Genomic DNA, 16,090 nt, shown 5'->3' on the forward strand with positions numbered 1-16,090 from the left:
TCTTGAACCTCTGAGGGCCTCAGTCCTTTCATTTGAAAATGAGGGATAACATCTGCCCCAGCTGCCCAGTGGGCACTCAGGTGGTGAAGGGGCACAGCACTGGGGAAGGGATGCAGGGCCACCCTGGGCGGAGAGGCGTGGCAGACGGTGCAGGACCAATGAGAGAGCTGGCACAGCCTGTCCAGCGAAGGTGCATTAGGCAGTGGCGGTGAGGTCTGCAGGGGAGAGACATTCACTCCTCCTCAAAGGTGTCCCCTCTTCCCGGGGAAGGAAGGATGGAGGCAAAGCAGTTGCAGATGGAAACTTTTGGTGAAGGAAACAGACAGGCAGGAGGGGAAGAATGGAGGGACCTAGACAAGGGGCCTGCCCTTGGCCGTGCTCCCCTAGGGCTGGAGAAGGACTCTACACAGCACAGCGCACCGACCTTGTGGCTGGATTTCCTGTGTCAGGCCTTGCAGCAGTCAACTTCATTCTCAATAAAAGGGTGATTTGTTAAATGTACAGTATAATGAAATGTATTTTATTTTTATGCCTTTGTTAGACTTGGTACACGAATACATTTGCAAATAGAACATGCCTAGCAGAACCTATGCCCCAGTTCTGGAGTGGGAACGTGTGGAGTGGGAATAGTCACAGGCAGGCCAGAGTGGTGACTCAGAAAGGCAGGTGGGGAGGGGCGCAGTGGTCTGGCAGGACAGGGGGAGCACTCGGCGGAGGTGCGAAGAAGGAACAGAACGGCACAGGGTGGGCATATGGGAAGGGAGGGCTCTGTAGCCGCAGGTGGTAGTGGGAAGTAAGATGATGCATTTCAGGGGGTGAGCGAAGCAACAAAGGGAAAAAGTTCACCAACTGGAAATGAGTAACACGTGTGCCCTGAAAATAATCCAGAATATTTTGTTAAAAACAATGGCTACCACTTCTCGAGTTTTCTACCACATGCCAAGCACTCGCATCATTTCCTTGGGTGGTACGTAGAAAGCAGACAGGCCTGAGGATTAAGGGAAAATTATTTCACCTCGTTAGCCCTCAGATTCCTCATATAAAAAGGGGGATTAATTATAGTATCTATCCCAAGGGGCTGTTTTAAGGATGAAATGAGATAATGCATGTTAAGTACTTGTTACAATGACTGGCTCCGGTAAGCACTCAACAAATGCTAGCTCTAATCATCATCATTTTAAGCTCTTCAATGGCTCTATGAGGAGGCTAGGATTCAATTTACAAAAATGTGGATTAAACACAACTTTTTTCACAGGTGCATCTAGACCTGCAAACAGTCTTACCAGAAATCTCTGGATTCCCACTCATTGGTATCTCCTATTTCTCTACAGAGGTAAGAATAAGAAATGAAAATGCCCCCTAACACCTTTCTCATCACAGAAAGATGCTACACAAAGGGAGAATATTGTTATTGATCGCATCCCAGACAAAATGGAGATTCTAGAGATGGTAGAAATTGAACAGGAAAAAAATACCTTGGCTCTATGGAGTTTCTGGTCTAAATACATGAAGACATAATTCTCAGTTTAACCCATCTCATTTGCAAGATGCATTGTGAAACACAGTGCTGATCGTTTAGGACAAAGGATGCAAAGCGAGCAGGAAATCTAAATATTCCCAGAGGGAACGTTTTTTCTCGTTAGACTATGTAGATAGACAGTGCGAGGCTAAAAGCCTTTCTAATGATAGTGCTAGGGATGGAGCTTACACAGGTGTGATAAGTTATGTACTTTATATTTGTAGGATGGCAGTGATTTGTGGGACATGATTTGATCCATGGTGTTTCCAAATCCATCTCACAATGAGTTGAACTTAGCACCCTCTTCTGCTCTGTAAGCATGTCAAAGCTTAGGATGGTGTGGGAACATTGTGTTTAATTTAATAAGAAATAAGATTATAAAGAGGAAAACTAGGTGTATGTCTCAGCAAAAGATTGACAATTAGAATAGGGGGAGAGAATTTCCATTTTGAGAAAAGCTAGAATTAATTCCAGCAGCAAGAGTAGCAACTGAACGGGGGAGGTGGGGCTGATGAAGTGGGGAGAAAATGAAGAAAAATAGCTATATGAGGTGGATGTAAAGTAATCAGATAACTTGTAAGCACACATCAAGCCAATATTTGAATTGGTTTGTCCTTCAAAATTACCTTGAAAGCATTTATCTGCATTCCAGGGATATTGCTGTTGCTCAAACATCCTCGGCACTGCTCTTGGAGATTTTTCTTGTTACTATTTATGGTATGGTTGTACAGTTAGCATAATTTCATAATGATGACAGACTATTGCATTAATTTTATCACTTTGCATGTTTGTAAATGGACAGAAGAAATAGCATTCCATGGATCAACACCTCCCTGTCGCCAGCCTTGATTTACCTAACGCATATTCACGGAGCCTCCGTAGGACTACTGTGGCAGGTGCGATCGACTAGAGCGTTTTCTCTCAAGTGCTCAGCTCTCTCTCTCTTCACAAGGACCAGGGCATGCAATTAAGATCAAAGTCTTTCTTATAAAGTGATTCCGACAGGACAGTGACCAGAGACAAAGAAAGCACAGGTACCAGGCAAGTCCCTAAAGAGAATTCCTTGTCACAAAGGTAACAAATGCTGTTTTGGATTATCTGATGGGACACAGGTGTTGCTTTGATATACAGAATACTTTGCAGTAGTATTTATTATAAAGTGATTTTTATCTGTTTTGTTAGACACAGGCTGAACAGAGGAAGAATGTTAGATGGATTCCAACAAGTGAAATTTGTACACTTGTTCATTTGTTCACAAGTTCATTCAGCTGGGATTTGGAAATATGTGCAATTTCCCTCAATACATCGTTCTGTCAATGCATATATATTGGGCATACTATGTGTTAGGGATGGAGGCAGTGATATAAGACAGACATAATCCCTGCCTTGTTGGTGTGTATATTTCGATATTAAAAAACAGACAATAAAGAGTGGCAAGTTATTATAGGGATGTTTCAAAAGCCATGAGACTATATTGTAGGTATATATATAGTTTAGGGGTCTGGGGAGAATTTTTTAAAAAGTGAAGGAAGAGTGGTATTTAGGGAGATGGAAGGTAAAAGAAGCGCATTAAGGTGGAGAGAATGGTGGACAGAAAAGCCTGGAGGTAAGAATTTATCGTGGTGCAACTGAGTGAAAAGAAGTTCAGTGCAGTTACCGGGCAGATTGAGAGAGGAAGAATGGTGTAAGGAGGGGCTGGTGGAGTCAGGGTTGGACAGATCACACGTGGGCCTAAATAAGGGTCTCACTAAGGGGCTTGAAAGGCATTCTAAAACAACAGGAAGCCATGGAAGGATTTCCTAAACAGGAAAATGGTTAGATTTGTGTTTAAAAAGTTTATTTATATAAAGCCTAAGGGCTAGGACCAGTGTCTAGAGCCCAGGAGCTCCTTAGGGCTAACTTCTAAGCTTTAATAAATAAGCTTTAAAAATGCTGTAATATGCGGAGGTTGGGGAATCTGGGAGCAGAGGCAATTTGGTGCAGCATAGGGAATAAAGTTCCTGCCTCCTGTAAGGGCCAGGGTTGGGGAGCTGTCCACGAGGCAGGTGCTGAACAGCTGAAGCAGGGGCTGCCGAAGGAAGTTTCATGGGCTGTGGGCAGGTGGTGCCAGGAGTTAATATCTACCTCAGGGCTCAGGGGTGGGAGGAAGGGTGTTGCTTTTTTTGGTCCTTTATCCATTTTATTTTTCTCTTTTCCTTATTTATTTTCTTCCTCTACCTTCTCCTTTCTCCCATTTTCATTTTCTGGCAACCTGGCCTACTATAGCTGACTCTCTCTGAAGAAAGAGGGAAGAGTGTGCTTCTTGCACCCCCCTCCCCCATTAGTGACTTCTACTTTTGAGAAATCAACAGAGCCCTGATGACAACACGTTCACAAGAAGCCCACCTTTATTTTAGAGTTGCAAGACTCCTTATTATTGCTAAATTGGCCATGCCAGACTCTTTTGAGGCATCAGGTGGAGAGATATTGCCATTATTATAGTTGCTATTAGTAGTTATTACTGACTCAGCATTTACTGTGGGCCAGGAAGTTCACCAACTGCTTGGCTTCCCCAAACCTAAGAGAAGGCTGTATTATTTCTGTTTTATAGAATATAATTTGACTTGAAAGATCAGTGATTGGGATTTGTGCTATTTATTTAATAAATTATTACTGAGGCCACATAACTGAGGGACAAGGATACAAGATATAGGAAATAAAACCTACTAATACCTACTATCCATAGATTCTTTTGATAGTCATTTTATTTAGTCTCATAACAATCCTGTGAGGTTTTACTGTTATTATCCTCATTTTACAGATGAGGACGCTGAGGCTCAGAGAGGTTAAGTAATTGACTGAAGTCACACAACTGTAAGTGGCTGAGTCAGTTTTTAAACTTGGGACTATGTAATTCTAAAGCCTATGCTATTTCATTCAAAGTGTTTCTTTAGTTTCACGGGCCAGTCACATCTACAATCTAGTTTGATTTTAGCAAGTGAAAGCTGCTGGGTCCCATGTTCCTGTGGTTCCATTTGCCTCTGGGTCTTGAGGCTCCCTGCATCATCTCTATCTCTGGGAGGGCAGCTTCCAACATCAGAGAATTTCAGTGGTGTACAAGAGCCCTGTGAATGGAAGCAGTCTTGTTTTCTGTAATTGCATACTTGCTAGGTCACGAGGCATTATCAAACCAAGCTGCTTGTTCTGAATCCCCACTAGGCAGTTTGGTTTCAGTATCAATATTGGAAATGTCTGGTAAACAGCCTTTAACAGGGAGGAGGGAGGCTAAGAACAAAGTCTCCCTCAAATGAAACTCTAGAGGATGAGTGTGAACAGAGTCAACATCTTACTTGCGTTAAATCCCCTGAAGTGGCTATGAAAGAGAGAGGCCTTGCTGGATTGAGGAGAAAAAAATCCCCTTTGATTCATCTGAATTAATTTCCCTCTCCCAGGAGGGTCGGCTCTTGCATCACCCTCATGTTCTCCACTCCCTGCACACAGCCCCCACAGTCCCAAAAGACGAAAGACTAGTCTATAGTGGGCAGCGCCCACACTTCCCAGTTCCTCTACTTTAATTAAATCCATTTGTCCTGGGATCACTGAGCCCTGAAGTGCTCATGGGCTTTGATCTTTAACCCACGCTGAAGGAGTGGGTAGCTGGTGCTCAGAGCAAGGACAGTGCCTTCTTCTTTGATAGCACGGATCCTGTCATGAGCTCCTGGAAATAGCATGCTACAGGAGGTTCAGGTGGAGAAGTTGCATGCCAACTGGCATCACGCTCCACCTTGCTTTGAGCCCTTTGCCCTCATGTTTTGAAAGTGGATCCACTAGGTTGATAATTTGAATGTTTTAGGAGACTAATGCAGAGGTCGCTCTGGATTATAGGGTTTGATGTTTAGTTCATAAAAGGTCCCCGCCAGACCCATTCATCTGTGCCCCCATTTTAGTCTGGAACAGGTCAGCACCAACCATGGAGGATTCAAGACACCATAGCAGTGTCACGTGAGTGCTGCTGTGCTGCGCTTGCTTCATGCTGACTGCAGGTGGCAGGGTAGTGCCATCCTGGGGAGAGAAGTGGCAGCTGAACCCTCTGCGGTTCCTACTCCATTTCAGAACCACATGGAATTAACCATCTTCTAGTCCAACCCTCTCAACTTAAAGGTAAGGAAACTGAGGCCCAAAGAAGTCAACCATCTGGTTCAAGGTCACAGTGACAGGATCCAAATGGTAACCAGGACTGTGGTAGATGTGCTCCTCTGTCATTCACCTTCATTACCCTGCCTCGGGACCTGACACTGGACCCAGAGTCAGGCTTGTAACTGGTTGGAACTTCACCTCTTTGATTCTCAGTTTGTCTTCTTGTAAAAGTACAGGAGTAGGAAACCGTGATTAGACCTGTCTTATCTACCTTGCAGGTTTTGTCATTAATAAGGAAAAAATAAAATGTCAAATGGGAAATTAAGGCAAAAATCCATCAAATAGGAGAAAATGCTACATACATATAAAGTCTATTATTTGGGAGTAATGTGAGCTGTTCAATTTTATTCTTCCTACAGATGCTGGAGGCAGCGGGTCAGGTCAGGCCAGACCAGCGACGTGGGAGATGAGAGCCCCATTGGCACCGTCATCCCCTGCAGAATCTTGTGCTCCTGGTAACCTACAGGAAGTGCGTGTGCATGCATGTGTACACGTTTGTGTGTGTGCACATCTGCAAGTGTGTCTTGGGCAAAGGTTGGGGGAGGGAGGGAAGAAACGGCCCCCTCTGCACTTTGGCTGATAGAGGCAAAGGGAGCAGGGGCGGTGGGGGGGGAGGCGCACCTGTCAGACACGTCGAGGAGAGGCAGCACCGTCCACTGCCACAGGCTCAAGCCTTCGCTGGCGGCGACCTGCCAGACCAGCCTGCTTTGTTCCCTCCCGGTTTTGTTCTCCACCAGCAACAAGGACACGTTTCCCCTCAAGACTCCACGGATGAGCCAGGACATCCGGAGCTGTGCGGGAAAGAAGAGCCAGAGAAGGAGGTATTATCATTGAAAGGAAACCTTAGGTCCCATTCCTAGAATTCTCTGCTGAAGCCTAAAGGATTTTGCTGGAGACTCAGCCGAGGTGGGCTCAGTGAGAACTCTCAAGGTGGCTTTCCAGAAAGTTCAAGGAGCTGGGCAGGGACAGCCGCTGGGCAGTTTTAGAGCTTTGTTTGGGTTAATGTTATCATCCTAAATTTCACAGGATTCTCCCCTGAGGTGATATCAAGATCAACGGGGTATTAACATCCTAGAGAGTAGCCAGAGATTCTTCCCTGGGGCCACAATTCACTCTGGGACCTTGGGCAAGTGATTTTTCCCCCCTTAGTTTCTTCTAGTGATTTAGGTATCACAGATTTATATTTCTTCCCTAAAGACTCTCATAATCTTATTCGAATTGTGTTATGTCACATGTCAGCTAACTGGAGACCCTAGAATTGATGCCTGTCACCATTGACAGGCAAAGGTCAAATACAAATCTACATATCAGGATCTTTTAATAACATTGTCTTTCAGAAAGAGGATGCCCACTTTGCCACAAGGAAGCTACAATTGTGTATTTTCATTGTGTTTTTACTAAAAGTTTCTAAGGTATTGCTCCCTAGACATTTAAAAGGGAATTGTAGCTGGTAATCTTTCTAAGAAAGTTTAAGAACAGTGATGTTAAGAGGCAGTACATACTATAAACAAGTTCTCTGGTCTTTGTGTTTGAAATGATAGAGGTTGTACATTTTGATAGAAACATCTATAAACAACATTGAAAACCTGGGACAACTACATCATGTCATTGCTCAAAATATTTTTGTTCAGATCCTATAATAAAAAATGGCTATTGTAGAAAGAAAGGTAAAATATGTCCTATGGCAAACTGGAATTTTCATGAGATATGGTACCCCCTTTTTCTCTGATTCTTCTTGTTTGAATACCTGCTTCTCTGTAAGTTACCATTCATTTGTCTCCCAGACTCATGGCTGCCTCACAATTTAGTTAAAGAGGTTAAGTACCATGGGCTGCTGCAGCCAGACTTCCCACTCGCTTGCACACAAACCCGTCACTAACAAGGCCACACCTGGGCATTGGGGACTGTAGGGACTGATCTATTTCTGAGACCTTGGACCTGTAGGCCTGGTCTATAACCACAGTCTCTTCACTAACACCTTTCCCACTTCCCCACATCTAGGGTAGCAAATATGTGTCTCCACTGAGAACTTCTAGGATAATTGAGTGAATCTGTTAATTATTTTTTCTGGCCCCAGTTGGCTTTCTTGTGCCAATTGTAACTCTAACCCTGCTAACTCTAAACTCTTTCAGCTCTCAGCCTGTGCCTATCTATCTGCCTTATAGGGTTTTACAGTGACCATTAACTGAGAAAATAAATAATGTAATAATGTGTTAAAAAGGCATTTTGGCTGAAGCACTGAGGCAGTAGATACTACATTTTAAAGGGAAACGTGAGAGCACAGGATGTAGGACTTTCAACAGAGGTGGATAAAAATGGGTTATGCAGTTCTTAATCCCTCACCCATACTTTGGATTTAAAAACAAAAGTTGGTGGTTGACTATTAGGAAAGAGTATTTGGAGTGTGCTTTGGGCATATGCTGAGGTCCACTGCATCCTCCTGCTAAGAAGGAGGATGGGGAGGGGGTTCCCTGTTCATGCCTAGTCAAGAGAGAGGGGTTTTATGATACCATATGGAGCATTTGATGCTTACCCCCTGCAGTTTGGGAGCACAGTGGATTAGTGTCTATCTCCTGTCTGGAAAATCTAGAGTTTGAACTAGGGGCTGGTTAGCTGCTATGATGGTAGAACAAGGTGAGGGACATGAATGGCCTCCACTGCCAGGGTTTGCTGGGGCAGAAACGCATGAGTGTGCTACATGGGTGAGAGGAGAGCCATGTGGGAGGGAGCCCGTGCGGGGTCACTTTAGATCTTGTCAAGAGGGAGGTAAACAGACCATAGCAGGAAGAAGCTACCAGTATCTTGAGATTCTCAAGGGTGGAGGAAGGAGGAGGTGCCCACCTGTGATAGAGGTACACACGCCCTAGTCAAGGCAAAGATTCCTGGCCATTGTGGAGGGCTGGGGAGAAAGGGAGCTCTCCAAAGGAGCCACAAAAGTGCCCCATATGAGCAATGGTAAGCCTCAAACATCTGTCACATCTGGAGCACACCAACGCCAGGTCACCCACCAGTCCCAGTTAGGTAAGAATGTTCTTGCTCCCTTACCTCCTCTCTCTCCCTGTGCTTCTAGCCCTGAGGGGTCGGAAGTCAGCAAGGTTACAGAAGAGGAAGAAAGGAGGGTTGGCAACTGGAGAGGGCATTGACCACACCCTTCCCCTGGCTTCAGGCTGTCCATCTGCAATAGAGCCAGGTACCCTGGGCAGGGTAGGGAAGGAACCCCTGACTTTAAGGTGAGATTTAAATTTTGACTGGATGGGCAGGTTGATTACTAAATATGCCTGTGTTTGTGTTTTGAAGTGACTTACGAACTGTGTTACCTCAAAGTGACAGATAAGTGGTGGGTCCTGCCAGAGTCTTCACCCAGCAACCCACACACGGGAGCCCAATAAACGCAGGTTCCCAGACTGCCCTGCACAAGTCTGGTCACCAGACTCCCACCTGCCTGGCGTTTTTCTGCTTCTCTGCTTTTTATCCTTTTACTTCCTCTACCTCCATTTTCCTTCTGTCCACTTAAAAAAAATGAAGCATTTTTCAGGAAGTCTTTTCTTATCATCTATCTCAGAAACAACCACCACCTCCTCCTCCTCCGAAATCTTCTAACTAAGGCTATGGAGACCATCATGGGGTGTAGCCTTGTCTCCCTCCCTGCCCTCCAGCCCCTATAGACCACGAGTTGCTTCCAGGCAGAGATTGTCTTATTCATCTTATGTTCACAGTAGCTGTCAAGTGAGGGCACGTCGTGGGCGCCAATCAATGTCAGAATGAATAAAAATGTATACATGTATTGCAGCTTTACCAGGCTCCTCTCCTAGGGACAGTAAATCAACTTTCTATCCTGTGAAGCTCTTTCGCCCCTTCCCGTACTGTAGGAGTCAGGTTCCGGGGAAGGGGAGAGGATCTCCCACTCCCCAGCCACATGGCTATATTCTAAACTGCCCACTTCTCAGCTGCTCCCTGGAACTTTTCAGTCCGAAGCAGAATCTGCCAGGTGTGTGAGCATGCCAGTGAGATACAGCCCTCTCCTGTCCATGCTGGGGCCCCAGGCCAGCTGGCTGCTAGCTCTTCCTCCTGTACTATATGTTGAGCTAACCAGGCTGGGCAAAAGAGAGAAAACTAGGCTGGCCACCAAGGGATGGTGCTAAAGCTGTGGCATCCCTGGCCTCCCAAGGAGGTCCTCTGGGATCCTTCTTTTATCAGTCCTCAAGGGAGATGATCATCTATTCACTCACAGATAGTTACTGCACCTACTCAGTGTTGCAAATTAGGCACATCTTCCCTGCCCTCATGGAGCACAGCACCTAGCTGGGAAGTTAAAATTTAAATGAATGATTACAAGTGTGCTGAGTGTAGCAAAGGGTGGAGCAATTGGAGCCACGTGACAGTCAAGACATACCACACAAGACAGTCAAAGCAGGATGTGGGAGAGCACACTGTCAAGACTTAGGTCAAGATAGCCACTTGACCCAATTATTCAGAGGTATGGATAAATAGGAGACTTAAAAAATCACCTTCTTTTTTTCTCATCATGGTACTACCCATGTTTATAGCAGGAAACACACATCTACAGCCACAACTCAAGCCAAGGTATGCAAAGTATGTTTGAGTGTTAACAATGTCTCCTTCTAGAAACAGATGCAAAAGTCTTGGAATAAGATTGTGAGCTGGTAGTCAGTGAAAGGCTAGCAAATGTGTATTTTTTACCATTTACTTTTTTTCATCCACTGAGTGAGCATTCAGTAAGGTGCTATACCTAGGAAGATGCTCTTCTTCCTCAAGATATAGTCCGTCTTGTATACAACTGAACCTATGCCTTTCCCTGGGCCTACTTCTCACCTACGCTTATATCTCTTGCCTACTTCCAGATTTTGCCTCTAAGAGACGGGTGGTTTGGTACTCAGAGTGTGGTCCTCAGACTGGTGTCATCTGTACTACCCAGGAACTTGTTAGAAATGCAGATTCTCTGGCCTGACCCAGAACTACTGAACCAGAATCTGAGTTAGAGCAGCTTCGGGAACCCCAGTCCCTGGGCTCACCCCACTACCATTCTAGAACTCACTGGAAGCAACTTCCCTTTGCATTCCTTTCCAGTGGCCTGTCAAACCATCCTTGTTTTCTTGCCTAGTGACTGGGGCATGACTTGGAGCTTGTGCTTCATGGTTAAAGTGTATTAACCTTGTCACCTTACATCAACCATTGATCTTATCTGAGCCCCTGTTTTGTTCCAGACAAACGTGTGATAATGACCATACCTTCCTTGCCTGCCTTAGAAGGTGGTTATGAAGCCTGAGATTAACAATGTGGAAGCAGAACCCCTGTGACATTGTGAATGAATGTCATATGGTGAAAGCAGTGGTTTCAGCCTGGGGTGCAAATTAGAATCTCCTGGAGCGCTTTCCAAACTGCCCATGTCTGAGCTCCGCCCCAGAGATTCTTATTTCCGTAGCCTCGGGCAGGTGCTGGGCATTAGCAGGTTTTAACATCTCTCCGGGTGATTCTAAAGTGCAGCCTGGGTGGAGGCCACTGGGGAGCTGGGGCTACTTAGTGCCTGGTCCTCTCAGTGAGGGGTCCATTTTCATCTTGGACTTTGAGTAAGAGGCAATTCTTAATAACTTAGAAAAGGTTGGAAATGTGCCCACCACTGTCAGGTGTAGGAGTGATTTTCCTGTCGGGGGGAGAGGAGGGCTTGCAGCCCTCAGCAGAGGGCCTTTTGGGGGCCATCCCATCACCTCTAGGCAAAGACTGAGAACAACCCTGAGAGGGAGAGACCCCTGGGCTGAGGATGAGCAGCAGTGACCTCAGGATGTAAATGGAGCCAGAACTATCCTCTTGGACCTGCAGGGTAAGGGTCTTGCCAGTTTCTTAATTAGAATATCTGGAGGATGATGTCAGTTCTCACTGAGTGTCCCTTGTTAATTACTTGTGTCTGGGGGTATAGAGCCCTCACTGTCATGGCTCCTAGAGCAGATTGCAGGCTCAAGTCCCTCGCAAAGATTTCTGTTCCCCTTACACAGTCCCAGGTTAAAGAGCCCCTCTAATATCATTTTATGTGGATACCCAAGTGAAGCATACCCAGCTTGATCTTCGCTCAATGTTCTTGTGCCCAGAGTGGGCAAAAAACACTCTTGGAATTCAACTGTAAGACCTATTTTTGTCTAGGTGGTCTACAGGATATGAAGTCATTTTGTTAATTGACTATTTATTGAAGGCTGTAAAGCTGTGCTAGGCACTTGTACATAAGCTGTCTCATTTCATACTCACAACGCCCCTTCATGCAGGTGTTAGGCTAGGAGAGGTTGAGTTAGTCATCCTGGGCACTAAGCCCAGAGGCTACAGACCTGGAGTCCACACTATGTCCTGCGCTCTTGTAGTGTAACTGTGGTGCTACACATTTGCAATCGATTATGGTAATCCTTAAAGTTTTGAGGGCACATGGTGAAGGTTTTCTAGACCCTTCTTGCTCAAAGTGTGGTATGTGGATCTGAAGTGTTGTCATCACCTGGGAGCTTATTAGAAATGCAGGTTCTCAGGCCTCATGCCAGCTCTCCTGAATCAGAATTTATATTTGAGCAAGATCTCATCTTAGAAAAATACTTTTGCATTGGAGGAATTAGGGAGATAGTGGATTTTAAGCCATTGACAACCATTGTCCCTGCTAGACAATGAACAGTTGTGTGTGTGTGCGTGTGTGTGTGCGTGCGTATTCACACAAATACAGTAAATCTTATTCAAATCCTAAATTATATTTATGGGAAATAATGCTTGTTGGAGCCTGTAGCAAAACAATTTTTGATTCCTTTAGAAACATCTTAGTAGATACAGGTTATAAATGGTAGCTTTGACTAATAAACTCTTTTCTATGCAGACAGAAAATGAGACAAGTGAAAACAGACAACACCAGGAGCCGCCACCAGCAATTACAACTTCTGGATCCAGCCAGCCCTTTTACCAGGACTTTCCTTGCCTCTTGGCGGGACCTGACAGACTTTCCAATTACGTGGTACCAGTGTTTGTCATTTTATTAATTAAAGTCCTGTATGTAAAGCAGGAGCAGCACTGTGGCCAGGCCTGATGCTATTATTCCTCTCCCCGCCCGTTCCTCCCCTAGAGGTAATTACGACGATTTCATGTCTAGAATCTGCCCAGAGCTTGCTGTGCACACCTCGTGGCAGCTTCAGACAATCCCTTCAACCTATTTAAAAATACCATAATGGAATTTAGGCTGAAATGGGACCAAAGAGACTTGACGGTATCAAATAATGTCCATTCTGCATGCAACACCCCAAATATAGGAAATACGGTGTGGGGGGGAGGTTAATCTTTCTCCAGATTTCTGAAGGGCTGCATGAATGCTGGTAGTAGAGAGAAAACTGAGGACGGATGCTCTAGTGTGTAATTTACTTTAACAGAAGGAAACATGTTTTGACAGAGATGCTCAAAGACAAACTTGCTTGAAGGTTGGGGGTCCTCCTTCGGTACTCCCCACACTGGGGGTCACCCAGACCAGATGATCAGGATTGGAATTGTCATCAGGGACATCCAAGTGATCTCTGAATGGAGGCTAAAACTTCTCCCCCATCTAAAGTGTTGCAGGGTTGTGATTTTGAGCTTAAACCCATAATTTTAAGAGTTCCCTGGTTTCAAAGTAAGTCCTATTAACTTTAACTGAGAATATTGACTCACTGAAAAATCCAGTGTTTTTGTTCACCATCTTCTAATTCACCTAAAAAGAATGAACACCAATTCTCTAGCTATAAATAGCCTAATGAAAAATCAACCCAATGCAGCAAGAAGCTGGCCAGATGCAGATTTTGGATAACAAGGAAATAAAATGTGATGCAGGCAAGTACTTGCAATTATGGAGGCTTATAGATGCTGGATTCCTGTGGTGTAGGAGGCTTAAAAGACCAGGATCCCTCTTGAAAACACTACTTCATGTCTCTTTCTTTCTGAGGGATCACATCGAAGCCAGGGAATACCCAGCCAGGGACATCCATATGTCCCCTTTGTAAAAGCATGGCAAGAAAACATGCAAGTTATACATAAAAACAATAACCCTGGAATTCCTGGCTGGTAAGGTTATGGAGTTATACATATTTTTTTTTTCCTTCTTTGGTCTTTTATTTCTTTTCCAGATTTTTTACAATGAACATCGAACTTTTGGTAACTAGCACAAAAACGATAAAATTAATTTAGGGTTTAGAGCTTTTATTAAAAGCATGTTTATGAAGAATAATATTGATATAGGAAAATATAATATTAAGTAAAGAAAGAAGACACAAAGCACTTATATGATATGAAACCAAATTTGTATTAGCCCTTTACCCTTTATAGTGAAGCTTGAATCTATAGCTATCGGTCTGGAAGTAAATGTTCCAATATCTATTGTGTGGAATTTGAGGCAATTTCAATTTTCTTCTTCATACTTTACTGTATTTTTCTCATATGCTACAATGAATATAGAGTATTTTTATAATCAGAAAAAACAACAAATTATATATATAAAAAGGTAGTGAGGGAGGATGCTGATGTGTTTTTACCCCTTTCAGGGGTGACCTGTGGGCTTTGTGAAGGAGACCGAGGGTTGGGGGCTTCTGAGGAAGGGGGCGGCTGAGCTCTGTGGACAGAGCGTGGGCTCTGGCATCGGAAGGTGTGGTCTGTTTTTTATTTATTGCATATTATCTCAGAGCCTCAGTGCCTTCATCTGTAAAATGGCACAAATTGTACTCTCCTTAGAGATTTATTGCATGGCTTTAATAGGATTCTATGAGCCCAGTGCTCAGCTTAGCAAAGACATTTGATAAATATTAGTTCCTTTCTCCTGTGTTGGAAAGAGCAGGCAGGGAACACCATGTTAGAGATAAACAGCTCACAAAAAACAGAATAGGACAGAATGAAAAATGTTGTATTAAAAATTTTCATCCAGGTTTTTATCTTTCAGGTTTCCTAGAGAATTATCTTTCGAGCCTTGTGAGAAGAAAAAGATGACTCTTTCTTGAGTTACATTGTAATGGTGTGATCTTGGGCAAAGAGCCTCCTCCGTTCCTCAGTTTCTCTGCGTGCAATGGCAAGGACCCTGAGGAATAGTGTTTTAATCCTATTGCTGGGAGACAGGGCTGACAATGCAATGAAACTCCCACAACCGCCATGGACGCCACGGGAAAGACCATGGACTCGAGGCACAGGAGAGTCTATGGAGGCCCAGGGCCCTCGGGGACACAGCTGGAGAGTCTGTGCTCCACACAGGTGTCCCCCGTAAATGGGCTGCACGGGTGTGTTAGAACGCTCAGCGGTGGGAGCCAGGAGGGTCTGTGATGAACATATGGCTTGTGAATGGGACCCAAGTCGGTGCCAAGGAAGATCTTATTCACATGCCTGGGCCTCGACAGTCCTGCCTCACATGCCTCGGTTTCATCATGCAGCAGGAGAGGTATTAATTTCCTATGGCTCAAAGGCATTAAATTAATTATGTCTGCCTGCAGTTACAATTGCTGTTGATTACTGTAGCCCATTAGCATGTACCCTGGCAGAGCCAACCACGTCACACTGAGTGGTGACAGAATGCTGGGCTCCAGCAGCCTCCTGGTTCTAGGTGCTGAAGTGACAACTATTTTGGCTCGGAAATCTCAGTAGGACTTCATTTGTTGGGACCTTGAGACTCAACAAAGAGTTGTCTTGTTCACTCCTGTACTGGACCAGGGTTACGCCTGCAGTTGAGGAGCTGCCTTAATTAATTAATTAATTATTGATGAAATGGGTTTACTGGGCATGTCCTGCTGGGGCAAATGCCAGCACTGTGTATAATAATGCTCCCAACTTGTCCACGTGTTGCTAATTGAGAGGAGAAATAAGAACACACACAATGTCTGAGCTGATGTAGCAGCGACTTCCTCATGACTGAGTGAAGTAAGAAGAGGAATAATAATAATAATTGCTGTTGTTCATAAAGTAGCGTAGAGACTGCAGAGAGTTCTCACATTTTCATCTGATCCCGGTCACAACCTCACACAGCAAGTAAACCGATATTTTTATCCCTAATTAGGAGAAGTGACTTGCTGGAGGTCATATGGCTTCTAAGTGGGGCAGAGCTGGGATTTAGACTCAAGTCCCATGATCTAACTCATGGCGATCTAACTCAAGTCCCGTGACCTTAGAGTGTTTACAGATTTGACTTTGGAGTTGGACAGACCTGGCTTGAATGGTGGCTCTGCAGGGTGACCTTGGGCAAGTCACTTAAGCTCTCTAAGCCCCAGTTTCTGCATCAATCAATGGCGTAACAAATCCTCGCAAGTCGGTTTGATAATGAGACAATGCAGGTGAAATGCTTAGCATAGTGCCAGCCTTATGCTGGGGGATCAATATTTTAAAAATACATTCTTAGCTGGCTTTACAGGTACT

General features: G+C 44.6%; 1 protein-coding gene across 1 annotated transcript in view; it reads right to left on the reverse strand.

Moving 5' to 3' along the window:
* Window positions 1–16,090, reverse strand: part of ALK (ALK receptor tyrosine kinase) — a 646,976-nt gene that overhangs the window by 84,139 nt on the left and 546,747 nt on the right. Inside the window, exon 9 of the mRNA XM_012788333.2 lies at window positions 6,317–6,486. Within this exon, the coding sequence (XP_012643787.2) occupies window positions 6,317–6,486 (170 nt within the window). The remainder of the gene's footprint in view (window positions 1–6,316; window positions 6,487–16,090) is intronic.

The sequence above is a fragment of the Microcebus murinus genome, chromosome 3 (genome assembly GCF_040939455.1).
Source record: "Microcebus murinus isolate Inina chromosome 3, M.murinus_Inina_mat1.0, whole genome shotgun sequence".
NCBI lineage: Eukaryota > Metazoa > Chordata > Mammalia > Primates > Cheirogaleidae > Microcebus > Microcebus murinus.